The 22,329-nt window shown below is 38.1% G+C and overlaps 1 protein-coding gene across 8 annotated transcripts in view; it reads left to right on the top strand.

The window, feature by feature from the left end:
* FRMD3 (FERM domain containing 3) overlaps window positions 1–22,329 on the top strand; it is a 146,749-nt gene that overhangs the window by 78,544 nt on the left and 45,876 nt on the right. For 3 of the 8 annotated variants that reach the window (XM_064641329.1, XM_064641321.1, XM_064641322.1), the window contains exons 3-4: window positions 8,303–8,345; window positions 17,791–17,869. In XM_064641329.1, coding sequence (XP_064497399.1) covers window positions 8,339–8,345; window positions 17,791–17,869 — 86 coding nt within the window. In that variant the 5' untranslated portion in view covers window positions 8,303–8,338. Of the gene's footprint in view, window positions 1–7,720; window positions 7,748–8,302; window positions 8,346–11,992; window positions 12,012–12,714; window positions 12,734–17,790; window positions 17,870–22,329 lie in introns of those variants that run through there. The other 5 variants (XM_064641325.1, XM_064641326.1, XM_064641324.1 and 2 more) reach the window with 4 other exon arrangements.

Here is a 22,329-nt window from a genome sequence, read left to right as displayed (position 1 = left end):
ATCTAGCAGTTAAAGACACTAGGTTCTATATCATATCTGCTGTTTTATCTTTTTGCATCACATTTGGATGTTCCTTTAGGGAGACTGTGCCTTAGGATATATTCAAAAATGTCAAGACTATCCTAGTAGTATGTAGTAAATTGCAGTATGCCATTTTATGTGTAATGATATTCCACTGGGAACAGAGGAGTTCCTAATGTTCATGTATTAACTGTCGATTTTTTCACGCAGATTTCTGAGAAAACTAAGTGTTTGGGATCACATTGCCTTTCTCCCTGACTCTCAGCTGTAGTAACTTTTTAAGCCAGTTTTGGTCAGATTTGACTAGGGAAGTGATCATCGCCCTGTATGCTGCATTGGTGAGGCCATACTTCTAGTGCTGTGTTCAGTTTTGGGTCCCTCACTTTAAAAAGGACATTGGGGTGCTGGAGTGTGTTCAGCAAAGTGCAACAAGGCTCATGAAAGGTCTTAAAAACATGTCTTGTGAGGAACAGGTGAGGGAGCTGGGTTTGTTTAGTCTCAAGAAGAGGAGGCTCAGGGGGACCTCATCGCTTTCTACATCTACCTGGAAGGACATTGCAGTGAGGCAGGGGCTGGCCTCCTCTACCGTGTCTGCAGTGAGAGGACAAGAGGAAATGGATTTAACCTGAGACAGGGAAGATTCAGATTAGATATTAGGAAAAATTTGTTCACTCTTAAGGTGGTCAGGTGTTGGAATAGGTTGTCTGGGGAGGTGGTGGAGTCACCATCCCTGGAGGTGTTAAAGAGGCATCTGGATCTGGCCCTGGGTGCTGTGGTTTAGTGGTGTAGGGGTTACAGAGGCAGGGCTGGGTGGACGACTGGACTGGATGGTCTTAAAGGTCTCTTCTAACCTTAATGATTCTGTGATTCTATATAGTTGTCAAATGTTAGGTTCCTGTGTGGTTACAAGAAGGTAAACTGCAAGATGGTGGTTAGAACCCCATTATTATTCTGACTGTGGGAAATGCTGTAGGGCAAAGCCACTCCAGGAAATCTAGAAGTAGTTGAAACAGAGACACAGTAAGAACACAGAAACCATCATTTGGAGCTTGCACTTTTTAGTAGTTTCAAACAGGAAACACAGATGGAGGAGCTGTTACTGATTCTCCTACTCAAGGAACTACTTACTGGTATATTTTAATGTATTAGATATTATATTGGGGCCAATTACCACACTCTTACCCTCGAGGAAATGCAGCATGGTTTATTCTGTGCCAGATACCCTGGGTTGACTGAACATTCTTTTTTTGGTTGTTTTTTTTTTTTGAACTGGTATGAGATGAGAATAGAATGATACAATGCATCTGTTCAGCATCTGTCACTAGAGCTGACACTTTGTTGAAGGAGGTCATTGGTATTGAAGGCAATGGAAGATTGAACTGAAGGAAGATATTAGTGTGGTGAAATATATTCTTTAAGTCTCTTCAGGAGGACACCTGAGCAGTGATTTAAAGTTGGAAATATGTATTTCCTTTTTTTTTTGCCCTTGGTGGGTTGGTCTGAACACATGCTTATGATTATGTTTTTGAGTGTGAAAGTATGAGTTGGTAGTTAGGCAGAAATACCTTGAAAGTACCCATAGGATAGCTTGGAAGTGTTATGAAAAGGCTTTGTAGGACCCTGAAGCAACTGTGAAGTCTAAACTGTCACTGTAGAAAGGTTTGAGACCTTAAACATTAAGAAGCTTTGTCATGTGGATGTGCTGCAGGGCTGTCTGGGAGCAGCACAGCAATGCAGTGGTTTTCTGCCTGGCATTATGAAAACAAAGCTTCTGAATCAGTGAAACTGCTCTGTGAATACATTCTCTCTGTGCAGTTGATCTTGAATGGTGGCTCTGAGCACACCAGGATTTTCTGACTGCCCCAGAGCACAGAGCCTGGCTTGGTGCATTGCTAGAAAGATGACACTGTGTAGTATGAATTTGTCGATATTACTGCCAGTTTCCCTCTAAAGAACTGTCAGAGATACAATTCTCGTTTTGCTCTCAGTCTTAAACGTGGTAAAAACCGCTGGGCAATTCTAAACAGAGAGAGCTTTTTTGTCAGATTGCATGTTTATTTCACTAGTAAGGCTGATGGGGAGACCCATTTGGATTCTAGAGTACATCACTTCCAATTTACCTAGGCAGAATATTTGTTTAATCTCATAATCTAAGTTGAGAATGGTGAAGGTTGAGAGAAAGACACACCAGATAATTTGCAAGCTCAGCTTAATGAAGTTACGTCTTTGTGTAATGAATCATAAGGCTCCATACAGCTATGTGAAAAGATCTGTCTGGAAGCTCTCTATTTTCTTTGAAGGGGTAGAGCAGAAGTATTATAGACTGAACACTAGAGTGACTGGGCCCCAGATAAATAAAAATTTTAGTCCTTCTCCATGGATATGAATCTTTCCTCCAGGACAGAGTTATCGAAGAAGTTACATGTGTTTGCATAAAGTCTTGCTGTGACACTGCTTGATGTTCAGGTCATGCTGGTTCAAAAAAATATAGTAGAACTAGAAAAGGAACCAAGAAGGCCATGAGAATTATGTCAAGTAGGAAAGGATTTAATACAAAAAGAGGTGGATTAGACTTGAATGATACAGCTAGGAAAAGAGGTGAGTGAGAGAGGAGGAGTGAGAGCAAGAGAATGAGCAAAAGTGAATGGGAAAGATATGACATAAAATGCCTTGGAGGAAGTGATCAGGGAAAGAATGCCCTGTAATTCTTACAACAGAACTGAAGCACAAATAAACTATAAAGCAATTGGTATTGAGAAACAGTTTTAAAATACCATACCCAGTCATAAAATTCATGGTAGCTGTCAAAAATATGAAAATAGTATTAAAAGTATTAAAATAGGAGTTTAGACAAATTGGTGAAAGTCTAAAATGACTTACAAAAAAATTGTAAGAGAGGCTGGTGTAAAAGGCCCAGTGAGCACTATGGGAACTATTGCTCTTGTTCTTTTCCCAAATGTTTGCTTCAGTCCATTTTCAGGGACAAAGTGCTGAATTAAATGGTAGCTTGCTTTTACCAGAGGAGTTGCATTCAGGTACTAAACAAGAATTGGACTGAAATGAATATTAGTGCGAAGTGAATATATATATTTATATACACTTAATTCAGCAGAAATGCTACTAACTGAAATATTTTGTGTGAAGATTAATAAACTTGTAAAATAAACCATTCTGCAAGCTATTTTGATAAAAACAAAGATTTTTTTTCCTGTCAGTTTGTGAACTGTTGTCTCTGAGCATGTGGTGGCTCATACATACATCAATATATGCAGAATTTATGGCCAGATGTTCAGCTGATGTAGAAATTATGGATAAGTTGAGCTCTCCAACATATAGCATTGGTGTTCCTCTGAATATTTTAGTGTGGAAGGATTAACAGAGTGATAATTTGGAAATTTGTTTAATATATTCCAGTTCATAATCATACAAATTATTCTGTTCTAGTATATTCTACTATTACTGAATCACATTAATTTTTGTGATAGTGATGTACCTTGTTTGCTCCTGCTTAGCATACCACTAAATAGAGTCAGTGTCCTGATTTTGGGAGCAGTACAGAGGAGCAGCTCTGTTGCTACATCAGAACAACATTGATATTCTTGGTATAAAGGTTCTTAAAACCATGAAAAAAGGGTATCAGGCTCAGCGCATGAAGAAGGAGACATGCGGTGTGCCCTGGGCCATTTGGCATCTGTTGTGCCTGTACAGAGTGGGCATCCAATTAATTTCCCTCTCAGAGTTTCCATCAGCTTTGGGTACTGTTACTTTATTTTGTTTGTTCATTTGTTTTTGTTTTTTTTTCCCAGGCTGTAACCTGGTCCTTTAGCCTCACTACCTTGAGGCTAAAGAAAATTTACTTTAATTATGCTCTCCATTAAAAGAAGAGGTTAAGTATTAATTTTCAAGATTAATATAGGGTTGAAGTTTAAATAAAATTAATTTTATTTGGCTAAGTATTACTTGTCAAGGGAGATTTAAATATTCACAATATTTGGCCACTTTTGATTGCCCCTTCATAACTGCTTCTCAGGGGACTAAATCAAAAAACCTCTTGGCTTGGAGGAGGGGAGACTTTGAGGATGGTGAGACACTGACAGAGGTTACTCGGAGAAGTTGTGTGTGCCCTATCCCTGGAAATGTTCAAGGCCAGGTTGGATGGAGGTCTAAACCACTTGGTCTAGTGAAAGGTATCCCTGACCATGGCATGGGGGTTGGAGATAGATGATGTTTAAGGTCCCTTCCAACTCAGGCCATTCTATGATTCTATGGCTGCGTCCTCTTTCCTCACCATTTCTAATTCTTAAGCCCTTTACCCTGTGCTCTATTGAGACCATGCTCAGTCCTCTCAGAGCTTCTCAGTGAATGGCTTTGTTTGAAACAAATTGTTGGCTGAAGTCCCTTTACTAAAAGCACATCAGTGTTTGTGGAGTTAAATTGACTTTCCAGAATGGTGCTTTTACCCTTGCGTGGTGTCCTTGCTCACCATGAGCATTTGCTATGAAAGCTGATACCACATCAGCTGCTCAGCATTTGTGGGTAAGCAAGAACACACCTGGCCTCGCTAATGACCACTCAGTGCCACTTAAAGGCTGATCAGAGGTGAAGGCTCTATTTACAAAGTAAAGATAGCACCAGTCTGAAACGCAGCATGCAATCACAATGAAATCTTAGTCAGAAGGCAATTCTCAGCATATTTTATGATTCCAGCACCAAAAGTGATACCCAGAATAGTTATCTTACTCACCACTGGCACTTGAATCACCAAGACTCATTAGGTATCTCATGACTGACCTTGAGGATCTCTGGGTATCTTTCTCTTTGCCTTCTGCTTCTGTGAGGACATCTGTCTTGATCACTGAGATACCCAGTGGCCACCCAAACCTCTTTTGGCAAAAAGATTAGAAATTAGTAGTGCTGAACATGAATGCTTGGTAATATGCGTTAGCTGGATTAGGATTCAAACTGTTCTTCCCCATTGGGCAACAACCATGTTGCTAACATGCTCTCAGTGAAACAAGAGGCTCAGCCCCTGCAGAAATTATTTCTGATAATTGTTAAGTACTATCACATATAAAGACAACCTGGTTTGAGACTGTAAGGCATCATCCAATTAAAGCAGCCTTTATGGACTACAGTGGCAAATACATGAGGCAAAAAATGAAACTGTATAAAAGTTTTGGAGGTTTTTTTCTCTCCCTAGTTTGCACATTTTACTGCTAGTAGAGGAATGAAAGATTATTGTATCTAGCTCCAATTTTACGTCTGACTAGTTTTGTTTGTTTTATTTGTCTTATGAAGTGTTAGTCTTACAATAAAGAGTGGAAAACACATATGAACTGTTCTCACAAGGTGGAGTGGCAGACAGTTTTAATGACATTTCTTTGCTGTTGAACATGTAAAATGCTTCTAAAATTTGTCCTGACAAGCAAACTCAAAATGTTTTATTTTTCTTTCATCAGATATTTTTTTTTTTTTACTTTTTCAGGAAAATTATTAAAAAATATTGCTACATAAAAAAAAGCATTTTGGAAAACCAGACACTTTTCAAGTTAAAGTTTCTGCAGAAACCCTTTGATTGATTTATGGGAACCTTAATCTGGTCCTAGCTATAACAGCTAATTAATCTTGGAATAAATATAGCCTGGACACTCTATAGCAGAGATAAGGCACATGTATTAATTATTAATAGTCAATGCTGTAAGGCTGGAAGATAAGTAAGTATTCAGGGGAAAATCTTTCCTAAAACTCGAACTGAAATATTCAAACAAATATAGGTGTGGCTATTTTCAGAAGCATTAGCTATGACTAGACGTTTATCTTCCTGTGACAGTCAGTGAGCATTAAGCACCTAATTGCTGTGTCTTTGAAAATCTCCACAAATTATAAAGTAACTGATCAGTTTTCTGGAAGATTCAGCTAAATTGTGTGCACATTTGCAATCTTTCACCAACAGAAGGTCACCACAGAAATCTGAGCTTCTTAAAGTGCCTGTCATTACCGTGACCTCCACAAGCAAGTACACTGCTTAGTTGTTCAGTGTTTTTCAAATCAGTTTTTAACCCATGAAAGTCAGGTCTTAGTGAAACATGTTTGCTTTTAGACATGTTAGGTAAATCTGCGTTCCTGGGGATTTGGTGCACTGAATGGGGAATTTCATCCATGTCTCTGCTCTTTCATTTTTCATATCGTGAATTATGAGGGTTTCATATTTGCAAATTGACTTTTTTTACTTCTGACTTTTTAGAATAGGTAACTGACTTTTTTCAAACAGCTCTAAATGCTGATCTGGTCTCTGCTTATATTTCAGATTGGTCTTTCAAAAAATATAATTAAATGGTGTTGTGCTTCTGCTATATGAAAATAGTGAATACCTCTAAACTCTCAGTTTCCCGGGAGCAGTACATCATGACTCAGTGTCTAATTGATTCTTTGCTGTCTGAATCTTCAACTAGGACTGCCATGAGCCTGGTTGAGGTGCAGTGTGTGCGTGAAGAGGTTAAGGAAAAAAAATTTTCATGTCCGTGTGTCTTGACTGGTTTCTTATCTGTTAATTCATTCTGGATTATGTATCTATAAAGCAGTGCAGAGTGTATAGGATTTCTTAAATGAGATTGCCTTTACCTTTTTATGATCAACACTCACCACCCATTATTCAGAATGAAATATATCAATAATGTATATGTAAAATCTAAAAAAGGAATGAAATGAGCTAGATATTTCTAGTAGGTCAATGAAACAGTCATTGCTGCCTCAATTCTGTTTCTCTCATCTTTTCTCCAAAAAAGAGAGATACTGGGAAAAGGAAATAGGTAAAGAAATGGTATAGGATGGGTTTTTTGTTGTGGTTGTTGTTTGGAGTTTGGGGTTGTTGGTTTTTTTTGTGGTGTTTGTCTTCTAAATACTGGGGTTCCATATCAGTCTCTCAGTGATAAGTGAGCTTCAAACAGAAGTATGTTTCAGTGCTTATCTCCAGTACTTCCGTAAATTTTATGCAAGAGTTTCTAAACTGCAGAATTTGAAAATGTTCTTTCCAAGGTATTTGTCTTATTGGAAGTTCTGTTTCAGAAAACTAATTTATAGTCATCCTGACTTTGACTGAACTCTTGAGATATCATAATTTAAAAAATAATAATTTTCCGGCAGCTCCTACAGCTCCTCCAAATACATACCCTTGGCCTTTCTTTGTAGAAGAATTACTATAAGTTATGAGGAAAAATGGTAGCTGATGTAGGATATTTTAAGTATTACTTATGTTTTAGTAAATGGTAGGTTTTTCTTTTTGCAGTAAACCATAGGCTTTTAGAGCTAGAATGAAAGGGTTAAAAATGAAACCCCTTAGTGCAAGGCCTTCCCGTGTTGATTATGCTTATTAAAGCTGAATACTACGCCTTTTGACCAGCTGCGTCTGCAGCACAGATCTCATTTTAGTGTGGAGATTTTTTGCTTACCGGAAAAATCCTCGTACAAAAGCTATTGGCTGTGGTCAGAAGTGGCACTTGAATATCAGCATGTTCTTTTGTCTATCAAAACATCCTCCTGAATGGTTCAGCTACTGTTAGCAAGGGATGCGCTAAAGCTCTTAGCTAGAATGTGAGCCTGGATTTTCATTACTGAAGAATCTGAGTTTATTTTCCAGGAGAATAAAAAAACCCACACCAAACACAACCAAACAAAAAAAACCCTTTTCCTGCCATCACTCTTTTACTGGAAAGTTATGCACCTACTGGTAAGCATCCATATCTCTCTGTTGAGCACTGGCTGTCCATATTGTGAACATTTCCTGGAAAAATGCACTCTTTTTCCCTTCAGATTTTTAATTATTGCTAGAAGAGAACAATTACTTCTGTCCTGAGGGTTTTGACTGAGAATAAAGTACTTATACATGCTTTAGTTATAAGAACTGTAGAAGACAGCATTAATGAACAGATCCTGTTAAAGTTTCTGAATAGTCTATTCTGCTGTCCAATATGATCGTTCTTCTAGAAAAAAATTACTTAAAGTGTAAGATTGACATGTCTGCTCCAAGCTTAGCACTAGAGCCTGTCACCTTCAAATGCATCTTTGAAATATTTTTCTTATTTCTACATCAGCTACATCCATCTTATAGGCAGTGGTGACATCAAGTGTGCTTATACAATGCAATTCTTGTATAGAGGTGCTTTTCCCATTTATGTATGTCTCAGTGAAACAAAAATCCTATTTCTCATTTTTGGTAACAAACAGGGATATTTTTGTCTACTGCCATCCGTATTAACCTCTGCTCTCTGCTTTGCCTTTCCAGCACTGGCTTGAGCCTAACAAGTCCATCTTCAAGCAAATGAAATGTAAGTGTTTAGAGCTCAGGTTTTAAAAATTATTTTGAAGTGTCTAAAGGTTTTCTTTTGCTTCCATGCAGTAATTTAGACTCTGTTTCATTTGTTTCTTGGTGCAAATAGGCCCTTCATGTCCTATCTACAGTCCTAAAAACTCCATGCTATCTTCATTTCACCATCTCACAGTGTGCTGTGCTGCATATCAAAAGCTTTTCCTTACTGCTCAAGGCTAGAGCTGGAGGCCAGCAGGCATTGTGTGGAGTGGGAGATCTAGTGGGAAAACCTGTATGTTCAGGCTTTCGTTTTCAGTCAGACACAATCAGCCACTGGGAGATAGCAATAAAAAATGGATCGTAGCAATTTGCTTCTGGGTCTTTTCCAGTTTTCCTTCTTTCTGCTGCCCCTTGCTTCCTGACAATGCAGTGAAAGGGTTTGAGATAATTTTTATAGTCCAGCAAACTCAAGTACTGTGAGCTAAGTGGTTAGCTCCTGCCACATGTAGGGGGAAAATTATGATCATTATTTTAAAAAGTGTCCTCAAAATAGGAATTTGTTATTTTAATTATCCTTTTTAAAGGTTACAGTCTAGTTTATAATTTCCATTAAATAGGACAACTGTGAAGACCTCTTCAGGACACAGAACTACTTTGGTACTCAAAATTTATATCCAGCAGTAGAAGACAGTTTATCTGGCAAATCTGGAGACTTGACAGTTCCTTGGAAGTTTTGTCTTAGCTCTTATCTAACTATCTACTTAGTTTATTAAATGAAGGAGAATTTATTCACATATGCTTTGTATACAGTTGTTTTCTGCTTTAAGCATATACACAAGGTGCCTTTTGTGTAGGAGATAATGTATTTACTTTAAAATGTGACAAGGCTTAAGATATTTTCCAATACCAGTTAATGCTGGATGTTGACTGGGATACTTAAAAAAACTCTTCCATTAATGCAGCAGTAGTATATATTGCAACATGTGCATACATGTGTATATACACATACACATGTATACCTGGCATATTCAGTGTGAACTGGTGTTTAGCTAGCTGGAGTGTTATCCAGTTAAAAATCAAGTTCAAGAATGGCAAACAAAAAGTAGGTCATGCTCCTCAACAATGCTAGCGAAGGAAAAAAAGAGGAACTGTACTAACTAGAAATTATCTTAATATCTTTCTTCCTTTCAGTGTGTATCAGAAGTAGAACAGTTTTCTGAATATATCATCTAAACTGCATTTGTATCACTGCTTCCACCCAAGAAAGCATAAGAGCTTATTCTTCTTGTTGCATTTTGCATAGCAACATATTCAGGAGCTCTGCCAACAGATGCACTGAGAGTGTTTTGATTTATTCAAGACAACTCTACCTGCATATAGATGTTGCCTAGATGTGAGAGATGTCAGTCCAATAATTCCATAGATGTAGTGATGTGATGGTCTAATCAGAGGACATGTGTGGCTTTTGTGATAGAATCCTAATCAGAACTCTAAAAACTGAAAAATGAACGCATAGCAAAAAAAGCTAAATAAAATGCAGCTAGCATGAGGTTATTTATCGTTATGAAAAGGTCTTAAGAAAGCAGAAGAGGAGAATGAGATGCTAAGAGAGGAGTTCTGTTATCAGCCTTAGATTTAGGACACGATATTAACTATGTGATTGGCAACTTCAGTTTAATGCTATTGTAACTTAACTTTGTGTTTTGTCACAGATGAAGGACCTCAGTTGCTACAATAACCACTTAAGGAACAAAATAAATATATATATATATATATTTTATATACATGTGTAGAATCCATGTAGATTATGCATAAGTGTATCTTTTGCTCCCACAGGATGTTTTGGTAACCATTTGGAATCAGGAACCTTTTGATTAATTTTTCTAAAAATAGGCTATATTAATGTAGAACACAAAACAATTTCTAAAGGCACAAGGTTAAATTGTATTTTATCTAAAAATATTCCATTTACTATGAAAAGGTTTAGACTCAGAAGAAGAAATTACTGATATTCATTTGCAAAGCATCCCAGTCGCAGGTGACACAAGTGACAATTAGCAGCAGGTGGAAAGTGTAAAAATTTGAAGCAATGAAGTGACTAGTTAATAATTTTCATGGCCAGTCTTTGCCAACAAAGATTTGGGAAAGGTCATTACCCTTCGAGCCTGCGCAGTGGATTTTTTAGGTGAGACACAGTGTGTGCTGAACTGAGCCCACCCTTTAATCCTAAGGTTCATCTGCCAGGGCCAAGCGACGCTCGGACGGTGGCAGCGAGGTCCTCAGGACGTAGGTTTGTTTAGAGTGACCTTCTCTTAGATGGATGGCCTTACAGGGCTGACGAGCTTCATCTGCCTGGGGAAGTCCCCTGACCGGGAATCGAACCCTGGCTGTGTGGTGAAAGTGCTGCATCCTAACGCTAGACCACCGGGGGTCCTCATAGTTAATAAGTAGAACATACATTATGTACATGCGACTTCTGGGAAAAATGGTAGCAGAAAGCTACTCATAGTGACTGTATTAAATGGATATTCCATTTTCTTTCTTTGCCAGTAAGGAATTCAGGAAACAGTGATCTATTTTGTAAGAATAGACTTTTATTTCCTCTGATTCAATAGTAGGATGTACTAATACTAATGATTCAAAAAGTTTTAAATTAGGTTGAATGTTTAGATTCATATAGGATTATGAAGTACTTACATATATGCAGAAAAAAATTTGAAAATGCTCTGTGCTTGAGCTCAGCTACATTTGTGCTGCACAGTAGCAAGGTTTTCAGTGTATTTTTTCATTCAGCTCACTATTGACAAATATTCGGAGCAGAAAGGGATTGATTGGTGGTAGTGTTCTAATGCAAATTTTAGTAGGTACTAGATTTCATGGACCTCAGTACTACATGAATCATTCAGGCACAATCCCTCTATATAGTCAGGTTGTACAGAAGTTATAATTTGGCAGCTATACATTTCTGTCAGTGAGATGGAATGTTGTATGTCTGAAGCTCTAAAGTTTCCACAGCTTCTTGTGTGATGTACTACCATTTTAATTTCTTTAGCTTTGACAAAAATTGCTTTAAGTTCATATTAAGTAACACTGGGGTATGATAGGAGGAGTCTTCCAAAATGTTTTATATTTTGCCTTATCACATTTAAAACCATACTTAAATGTGTTCTGGCGCAACACAAAGAATGAAGGCATGATACGGTTTTTGTCTCCTCATCTACCTTTGCATTTTCCACTGTCACTGTAATGTTTGTGTCATAACCTGATGTGTAGAGTCTAGGTCTGTACCTCAGCCATTTTGTACCACTAATTTTGCCTGAGAGGGGAAAATTTAGCTTCTGAGAAATGTCCTGAACCACTGCTAATCTTGTTTGTACTGGTTGAAGCCACTTGTTGACCTATAATCAGTAGCTGTGAGCGCTGTGCTTCCAATAGTGTGTCAGAAAACTCTCCTGAAGAATGCTTAAGGTAGCTGCAAGGTAGCTGCATTTTTGTGATTCTAGATTGTCTTGGTTTGAGCCGCCACCCCCCCCCCCCCCTCCCCCTGGAAGGAACTGGAAGTGGTTGGTCCCAGGTGAGTTTCTAACGAGGAGCCAGCTGGAGCTGTTTTCCACCTCTGTGAAATTAGGATATTACAACAGCTGTAAGGAAGTTGTACGCAGAGAGAGAGAATGGAAGCCATGAGGTGAGAGGGCCCCTTGCGGGGGGCCAAGCCCTCTTTTCCCCCCTGGCTGGGCTGCAGGGAGCCCGGAACAGTATTATAACTGGACCAGATGCCTGTGGCCAAAAGGCTAGGGGGCTTTTCCCCCCCGCACTGCCCAGAAGAGGCGGTGGCGTGGACTTGAGAGTCCAGCCAAGGGATTGGAGCTAGCCCCCGGCAGGCAGGCACGGCATTTGGAGCCGAGCCAGAGACGGGCAGAGGGGTGGTCCAGAGCCGGAGAAGCAGCTCTGATCATGCAGAGCTGGAAGAACTCCAGGCAGAGGAGGGAGACAAAAGCAATCTCGCTGCTACCCTCTTCCCCCCATAATGGTGGGGGAGAGGTAGTGACCTTGAGTTGAGACTGAAGCAACAAGAGAGGGGCTGAGGGGCTTGGAGGAGGCCCTTTGTGAGGTTTGGGCGGGGGCAGCCGAAAACCAAAGGAGGAATGCAGGGGGAGGAATGCCTCCCTGTGACATGTGGAAGCCGAGCTGATGCAGCAGCTGAGACAGAGAGAAGCCAAACTAAGCAGGCCTTTTCTGCATAAGGACTTTTGGTGAAAACTATTTGGGATATAAAGACTGAGCAAGATCCAGAAACCCTGCAATATGGAGAGGAAAGAGTGAACATCTTACTCTCCGGGAGGAACCTTCACGAACCAGGGAGAAAGGACTCAAAGCTGACTCCCTGGACCTCGTGATGGAGACCTGGTAAAGTAAATGTTCCTTTGCAGTCCAGGAGGAGACCTCAGCAGAAGCCAAGGAGCTGGTGGGGGTGCAAAAGACCCCTTCCCTGATACCCCAATGAGAGAGAGACTTTAACTATTGTCCTGGAGGGTTTTTCTTCTGAACTGATGTGTGAGGACCCCCAGGGGTGGTAGAGATTGTATTAATACTATGTATTTATTTGCTTTTTAGTTTCTATATTGTGTTAGTAATAAATTTTAATATAGTTCCCCCATGCTGAGTTGTGCCTGTCTGAAAACTTCTCTTCTGTGTTGAGGCAAATTATGAGGGGAGCTTGGAGATTGGATTTTTGGGGTCAGACCTCCACATAGATAAGGAAATTTTCGCATAAATTTTTCTGTTCTTTTGCATGTTTTTGTATATACTGTTCTCTCTCAGATGCTGACAGTAAATCTCTGTATTTGGCCATCTTACTTTTTTTAATACTTATTTTCTGTCTAGGAATGTTATGGTGTAAAACCTGAGTCACATCAGCACTAATGTTTAAGTAAAGAACAGAGTTTTACCATGCACTTTCCTTCTTGCTGTTTTTTGATTAATTTCAAAGGTTATTCTGTATAGTAAGTATACAGCTATCCTATAACCTGCTTTGTGCTATATATCTAGCTGTGAGTTTTGTTCTTGATGACAGTGGAACAGGATAATTTCTGTTGGTCTGATGTGCAGGAGTTCAAAATTTCCATGGTTTTTTTGCTGCCTTGCATAACTGAAAGAGGGTAGGTTTAGATAATATATTAGGAAGAAATTCTTTACTGTGAGGGTGGTGAGGTACTGGAATAGGTTGCTCAGAGAGATGGTGGGTGCCCAATCCCTGGAGGTGGTCAAGGCCAGGTTGGAACCTAGTGTAGTGGAAGTCGTTCCTATCCATGGCAGGAGGGTTGGAACTAGATGATCTTTAAGGTCTCTTCCAACCCAAACCATTCTATGATTCTATGATCCTAATGAGTAATGCAAAAAGGATGTTCTCCTGTGTCAGGTCATTGGAATTTTTTGAGATGATTTACTTAATCTCTAATGCTGTCCTAAAATGTGAAAGCAGGTGGAATGAATGGGCATCTCACTACAAATCTAAAATAGGGTTTAATCAAATATGAGATTCATAAATACATGCAAAATGAGAACAGGAAGTTTTGTGTTATTCTTCATACACTAATCTGAATGCTGTGTATTCTTTACCTATGATCCTTATGAAGATTTAATAACACATTTTAAAGCATTATTATAAATGGCTGACAAAAATCCACCTTACCTTGTGTTGACCTGTAACTAATTAAGTGCAATGTGGGAGACCCCATAATTTGAGATTTATGATAGATCAGGTATCTCTTATGCATAAAAACATGAGTAATATTCAGTCTGCTTTAAACATGCTCAGCAAGTGGTATGGATAAACATTTGGTGAGAGAAGAGGTACATGGAAAAAATGGCATATGTCTTAGGGTTCCTCAGAGATCCTTCTGCAACATTAGTGAAAATGTAGACTGTTTGGCTGTAATTTTTGCTTGCTTGTTTTTTAAATTTCATTAACTTTTAGTAGGATACTATAGTTCAGAGAATATGTAACATCAAGGAGAAATGCAGGAAGTTTTCTGCAATGTTGCAATCTCACAGATCTAAAACACAGCCCCATACTAGCCACTCTGAAAAAAATTAACTTTGCCCCAGCCAAACCCAGCACACATAAATATTTTTTCTTGTTTCAGATTCTTTCTATAAAGAGTTGTAATATGAATATGTAGTTTTTCTTGTGGGCTTTGCTTAAAAATGAGTACTGGTGTCTGTGCCAAGGGAGGCAGCTCTCATATCTCTCTTTGTTCTGGTCAGGATGTCACAGGTTTGGGTTTAATTTAGGGAGTTCCTTACTGTTTCATGTACATTGAATACTTCATCTTAGCTAAATGCAACTGAAATAAACTTTAAAAATGTACAATCAGTTGCCTGGAAATCTTCTACACTGTGTGTGTAGTTCCTTCATAAGTGTCTAGATCATGACTGGTTTCAGCATTTCATTGAAATGATTTTATTTATTCTTTTGCCTTCACCTTTTATGTGCTGTTAGCACATAAACTGGCAAATTAATAGCTCTATTGCAATGGAGTTTGCTATCAGCATTATTCTCCACACTAAAGTCCTTTGAAATTATTGTAATTGTGAATCTGTTTTAGTGAGAAAGGAAACTGTGTTGGTAGGAAATTCTGAGAAAGCCTTGGGCATTTCACTATGCCAGCTGCTCCTTATCTGACAGATAAAGGACCCTCTGAAAGAAAAGGCTTATAAGAAATAGCTATTATAAAACTGATTTATATGCACACTAGTTTTGTGTTGATGAAATGTGCTTCTGTTAATTGAGTTCTGTTTTGGGAAAGTTTGTTGTTACTGTTTCCACTTTAATGTGTAAGTGGTAGAAAGTAATTTTCAAGGAATTGAGAAATTATCTCGCTTGACAATCTCATCTCTTGAGCTGATAAAATTCAACACCTATCTTGGTTTCCACTCTGAGAACAAAGTAAATGAGAGAACATAAGGTTCTTGTGTGTGTTTGTCCAGTGTGGTAAAATCTGTAAGACAAAGGTTTGCTAAATATTTATATAAATGTGTCTTTGGAAGAACATTAAGCTTATGATCCATTTTAAAATTAAGATGGAAAGAACAAGTGTATAGCTTTGAGGGTTCCCTCCTTCCCCATTCATGTGTTCATTGTGGCTGTTTTTCTAACTGGGAAAAAGGAACAGAAAAAGAGGATCTTGGTTCCTTCTGTAATTGCAGGGCACCTTGTTATTTCCAGAGATGAATTGGATGGAGGCGATCATATGCTTTTTAACACTTCAAATTCCAGACTTGGTTTGTTCCATTCCTGCAGATTCTCAGAGAGGACCTCTGCTTAGTGGGCTGCAGCAGCCTTGTATTGTATTGCTTGCTGCACTTCTGAGGAGAAATGTTGTTAGAGAAGCTTGATTCTAGGAAAAGATGTGGAAAATAGGCTTTAAACTGCCTTTGCAAATCTCCTGCATGTTCTGTGCATTGGTGTATGCATCTCTATACTGTTCTTCTACTACAAGTAAAACATTTCTTACTCTAACCTTTCCTATGAAGGTGGGCTATCTCTATAGTGCAGTGTATGCCATCCTTTCCTCCCTGTGATACTCTTTGTGTATGGGGCAGCTGTTATTTTTATACAGTTGTTGCATACTGCCAGAGTGTGGCTTTTCTAATATAACTGATTATTTCCTTTCTTTCTTTCTTTTTACCATAGCCAAATTTTCAATTGTTTCCTTGACATCCAAAAATTTGGGTAAAATTCAGTACGTTTTAGGATCTTGCTGTAGGCTCATATTTGCTAGGGCCCTGCAGGCCATGCATTAGCTGTTCAATCAAGCAGAAATAATTTCAAACACAAACTAATTCTTAATCTGCCAATCTTAATCTTTAGGAGTCCCTTTTTTGCTGAGGAAGAACTCTTGTTTATTTAGTTCAGATCATCTCTTCTGTAATATTTTGTAAGTGGAAGGGTATTCCTAAAATGCAGGTTTTTCTCCCTTGCTTTGTTTTAAAAAGGTTATTGAGAAGAGATAGAACCATTTAGGATTACTTCAGTTATCTTTTGCTTTCTCCAGGCAACATGACTCCTTAGTGACCTTCTGGGTGGCTGCTTTCATTTCTGGGACATTGAATTCAGTTTACCTTCTAGCTTGCCATTACAGGACGGGGAAGGCATAACTGTACTCTCTTTTTCAGTCTATTTCCAGTCACTGCAAGACAGCTCTGCAGTCGCAAAACCCAGAGAAAGCAGTCCAAGCATTTCTAGCCTTCAGAGGCCTTGTCCAGATTTAATTAGTGTGAAAGTTCAAACCATTTCTAAAGAGCAATTAAGGGTTGTTTTTCTATCTTCATTTCCTCTTAATTTGTATTTGTTACTGTTTCCTTGCTTTCTTTTTTTCCCTGTATATTTCATCTTTTTATCTACATCCCTTCTGACATTCCTCCTTGTGTCTTAAATGAGTAGTTATTTAAACAAGGAAAAAATGTGAAATCAGCAGTTTTGGTTGAGGCTGACATACTTAGAATAAGTACAATATGAAGTCTTGAAAGATGAAAATATTCCTTCTTCCTCAAAAAACAGTTGAGCCTTCCAAAAGATACCAACCATAACAACAGATGTAATGCATTTTTATTTTCTGTTGCTGTTGGATATCACATGAAACTGTATGATACACAGAGATGTGTTTCTGGAACACTGCAGCATACATGTAAATACTGCAGTCAGAGTAGCTTGAAGAATATCTTGATTATGAACTCATTTGCACATGCAGTTTATACAAGCCAGTGAACTAGTAAACTAAGGAGATGGTATAGTAAAGTATTCTGGTAGCTTAGTGATTATTGTTATAGTTTACAATAAATAAAAATGATTCTCTCTTTGACCTGCTGTTGTCCTCCATTTTCTCTGTAGTTTTGTTTGTCCTTTTCTTCTGCTTTCCCTTCTTTTTGTCCCGTAAAAGCACCATCTCTTCAAGGTTTTGGAAAGTTAAAATTGAGTAGAGTACATTGTGTACATTGAGTATATGTTAACATTAAAGACTTTTAAAACTAGATGGGATATTATAGGTCTTCACTTAGCTGTGAATTAAAGTGCCTGAGGGGCCCCTTCCCCTTCCATTTCCCTTTACCATTTTCTTGCAAAAGTATGATACTTGGGGCCTGGTACTGATACCATTGCTCAGGATTAAGTACTGTAGCTTTATTAAATACTGGAAACAGAAATAGTTCTATTGTCTTTAGCTTCATTAACTAAATGGTTTCTTCAATCTTTTTAGTATTATCGTTGCTTACTGTTTATCATTTGCCAAAAGAACCCATCCCAAAGTAGAGCATATATAATATTTACTGCTTTTGTTTGAATCTCTGCCTCAGCTAACCATTACGCTGGCTACTTTTTAAGACTCTTCAAGTCACTCTTTCAGAGTGGCTGAGGCAGTGTTTGATTGCTACTATTCTCATTCCTTTTCTTTATAATGTTTCAGCTCATCCACCATATACCATGTGCTTTAGAGTGAAGTTTTATCCACATGAACCATTGAAGATTAAAGAAGAGCTCACCAGGTATTTTTTGTTTGTTTGTTTGTGCATTTAATGTACATTGTTAACCGGTTCAAAATATGGTGTTGCTCTGGGCATTTTTCAAGAAATGTATGTGGGGGGAAAAGGTAGGAAGGTAACAGCTCTTTTGATCTCTGCACCAGCTATGCAGGACTGTATGCATGCTTTACCATGTTTTACGAGGCCACAAACCTGCCTGCTGCAGAAGAATGGAGTGCTCTCAGCACTTGTTGCTTTGAGTTCTTCATTGATGTTTTCCCCAAGCACTGAAAATTCTTATGCCAAGTCACTCCATAAATAAGGGTGATTCCATTGTCACTGCTCTCTTACTGAAGTTTTGGGAACAGCTTGCATTCTGTGGAATGGTAAGATAATAGTTTGTATAGAACAGCTGGAACATGCCATTCATATTATAGCTGTTTATCTTGGATGAAATACTGAAACTGTTCAGCTGAGTGATCATGTTGTAAACCAGGAAGTCAGTGGATTTTCATTATTTGTTACTGTTTGTCCTTGGATGAACGTTTTACTTTTTATGAGTCAGACTATAAACTTTTATCGACCTTTCTCATTCAAGAGCTTTAATAATTGATTTTTTTAAAACTACTTGGATACCCTCCTAGGAGAAGTTTTATTGAAATGCAAAGCACCTAGAATTGGCTTACTGAAGTGTATTGTGCTGTCAGTATGTTTTTTTCTTTGCTGGAACATCTCAAATGAATTTTTAAAGTCAAATTGCTATATGAAAAATGGGTTACAATCTTTTGTTAAAACTAATATGATTAAAACCTTGAAAAGGAGAAATAATTTGACACATCATTAGTATGACACATCATTGATATGACACATTTTTGTATCTGATTTGCTTGACAGTTTCCCAGTCTTGCTATTTGGGAAGCTTTGCTTTGTCTCTGCTCATGTCTCTTACAGAAAATACAGGAAATGCTCCTGAAATGAGCAAGTGAAACATAGTCATGTAACTCACCTCTGAGAATTTCCTTCATCACATAAAGCAGAGGGTCAGATTCAAGGTGATGCTCTCAATTGGCTGGAGTTAATTTTTTTTCTTGAATTGCAATGATTGATGAAATTCGAGAAGGCAAAGGTTCATTAGCATTTGACAGGACAGTCATGAAGCCTTGACAATCACATTTGTTGTGATGTGTGTTTAAGATGATTTGAAAATATATTAATAATATTGTCACCCTTTTGATTTAAAAGCCATATGTACTTCACAACTGTATATACAGTCAGCTGAGTCAGAGTAATAGTGCTTTGCATTTCTGTAAAGTGTCTGTGCCTTTGCATGTCAGAGCTGCTCTCTTGTTTCTTCAGCTGAGTAGAAATCTGATGGGTGTCTGTAGTTCCCATTTAAATAAAGAGATTAGGATACAGTAACACATTCTGTCACATTGCCATACCATTCTTTGGTTCAGAATATTAACTAACTCTGTGGTTAATCCCTTGTGTGGATTATGGTCCATGCACTCTTTGTAAAAACTTTATAGGAATACATAAGTGAAGCACTTTAGAAACATCAGAGAGACTTAGAGATGTTAAAAAGCAATGGTTTTCCTACTCTTCCTTTTAAATATCTGATGTAAAAAAATATCATCTATTCAGTACACGAAGCTCTGTGTGTATGGGGTAAATGATTTGATTTCTGTGAAACTAGTATAACATGGATAGAGCTACTACTTAGGATTTAGACATAACTTGCAGGAAGAAAATTGAGCAGTTGTCACCTCAGATTACTGATGCTTTATTTCTGTTCTACCTTTAGTAAGTTGTGCTGGACTGTAATCCTTGAGTTCCTCTGTGGTTTAACAGGTGGAACTATTTTCGGAAAATGAAAATGAAGAATGAACTAGCTGAAGTTATCCCCCTGTCTATGATATTATAGAAAAAAACACTGTAGGAGTCTTAAATTGTGTGTACACTGCAAGTTCAGAGGCCAGACATGCCTTTGGCAATGGAGGGTGCCACATGCTTTCCTGTCACTGCATTTCATTTCACTGCTAAGGACGCCTGTGAATCTTTACCAGTCATGTTGTACCCTTCCAGCTGTTTACTTTCATTTTCCCTTGTTTTAATTACCAACTGCTTCCAAAGCTAAGCTTTTGAAATAAAATCAGTGCCTGCCTCTGGATGTTAAGGCACTGTGAGATATTATGGCTAAAGAAGAAATTCTGAGGGCAAAATTTCTGCCTCTCACTATGGAAGAAGGTTCTGTATGGTCCTTGGTCTCTGTTTTCCCTAGAGTCAACTGGTGTTAGGATGGTAATTCATGATTTAACTTCAGTGGCTGTGGGTATTATGGTCTTGATCTCTATTGTTTCTCTAGTAACTGCCTAAACCCCAACTTTAGGTTTAGACTGCCTAAACCCCAACTTTTCAACAAAATTCAAATTGTAATTGTTCTTCTCAGCTGATCTTAACTGGTGTCAACATCGATTTAGATCTGTACTTATTTTTGGAAATACTGTTTCCACAGTGGGGCACTGAGGCTGCACATGTTAGAAACATATTTGAGAAAGACTAAAGACACATTTTTTCTTTTTAATAGTTAAACTAATTAGGCAATTTTTCCAATGCCTTTTAAATTTTTTTAATGAGAAAAAATTTTAGATCTCTTCTCTTCTCTTCATAGCATGTGGCAGATATCAGGTTTTCCTGAATGATACATCTGTGGCTTTCTAGATTTGATTGTCTAGCACTTACAGGTAATGTGAAGTCAGAACAAAGTACTTCAGTTTCAGAAAACAGCCTTCAACTGTCTTCACTGAACATACCTGGTTAGAATAATAAGCACCAATTTTTAATTAAGAAATAGCAACATGACACCAGGTCTTTGATCTCCCTGCCACACTACCTGTAAAACGTAATTTAATTTTCTTTTTTTGTTAAATCAGCACCTGCACTGCGGCCTCCTTCCTGACTGACAGGATTGGGGTAAAGGCCTTGAATATATACATTTTCGGTATTACTATTAATATCCTTTTATCATAATTATCTGTTTTCAAATCTTTTTTTGTTAATTCCCACTGTTTTTTCCAGAAAGCATGATAGCTTGATGGTGAGAGGAGGTCTTCTCTTGTTATGTGCATGGAACCATGTGCAGAAAAGTAGGATATTCTAGAGTTCCCTATGATTGTCAAGATTATTCTGCTGGTATGGTATGCAAAGATACAAAATTGCAATGAAGGAAGTTTTAACTGCAGAAGTCATTCAATCTACAGCATATATAGCTGTATCTATAACATCCTGCTAGACTCTCTAGAAAGCACAGATATTTTTGTTCTGTGTTTCTCTTCACTATTCTTGATCAAAAGTCAGAGCCCTGCTGGGAAAGCCTGAGATGCTGTGTGTGAACAGAATGTGAATAGTCAAGGAAGTGTGAACTGGTCCAAAGACCAGTCATACTTGGGCACAGATTTTTACTATGTTAGTTATTTTCAGTGTTCTTGTTTGGTAATAAATAAGTCACTGCTTGCTACTTCTCATGTAATAAAGCATCCCAAGGCCTCATGTTTCCTTATTTCCAAATCCCTACATTATACTGTGTATGCATAATTAAAACTAGAGGATATAAAGTCATTTGAGGTCCCCAAGGAATGATCTAAAATGCTCTAGATAATACTGTATCAGCAGTTATCCATGATCGTTGTAAAAAAAAACAGTTCTAGAAGAGGGCATGGGTGAGTAGCTAATGGAATTAACCAAATACGGATTATTTCACTGCTATGTCACAATCTTTCCTCTTCCTTATGTAATTTCCTGATTTCACAGATTTCCCCCTAGCTCTAGTATTACAGGATTCAGTGAATAGCAATTCTGTGTTTGCCTTTCCCCTACCCTCAAGATTTCATAAGACTCACTCTTAGCTCCCTCTTAGTCACCATCTCTCCTTGAAAGGAAAGCTCTATCCTCTCACTCATTTTGGTTCTTCTTCTCTGTTAATCAGCCTCAGCTATGTCCTACTTAGGATTCGGAGACTAGAACTCAATAAAGCATTTAAGATGTGATTACTCCAAGGCTTTAAATAGTGGCAAAAAGTTGAAAGTCCCTCCGCTATTTTCACAATGTCTTTCCTGATGATGCCCAACATTTTCTTGGCTTTGTTTTTGGCTGCCACTGCAGCCTGAGTTGATGAATTCAGAGGCTGTCTGTGACGACTCCAAGATCTATCTGTAACCTCTGTGTTTTATCAGTAGCTAATAGAGTGGTGGCTTTTCTAATTAATAAGATATCAAAATACTTCTCAAATATTAATAAGTAGACAAGAAATATATTTTACAGAATATAATTATTTTTTCTATCATGGAATCACAGAATCACAGAATCAGTTAGGTTCGAATAGTCCTCTGAGATCATTGAGTCCAGCCAATAATCGAACACCACCATATCAACTAGAACATGGCACTAAGTGCCACGTCCAGTCTTTCCTTAAACACTTCCAGGGA

Source organism: Pseudopipra pipra, chromosome Z (genome assembly GCF_036250125.1).
Source record: "Pseudopipra pipra isolate bDixPip1 chromosome Z, bDixPip1.hap1, whole genome shotgun sequence".
Lineage (NCBI taxonomy): Eukaryota > Metazoa > Chordata > Aves > Passeriformes > Pipridae > Pseudopipra > Pseudopipra pipra.
The sequence above is the reverse complement of the archived record's forward strand: the minus strand, read 5'-3'. Positions and strand labels throughout refer to the sequence as shown.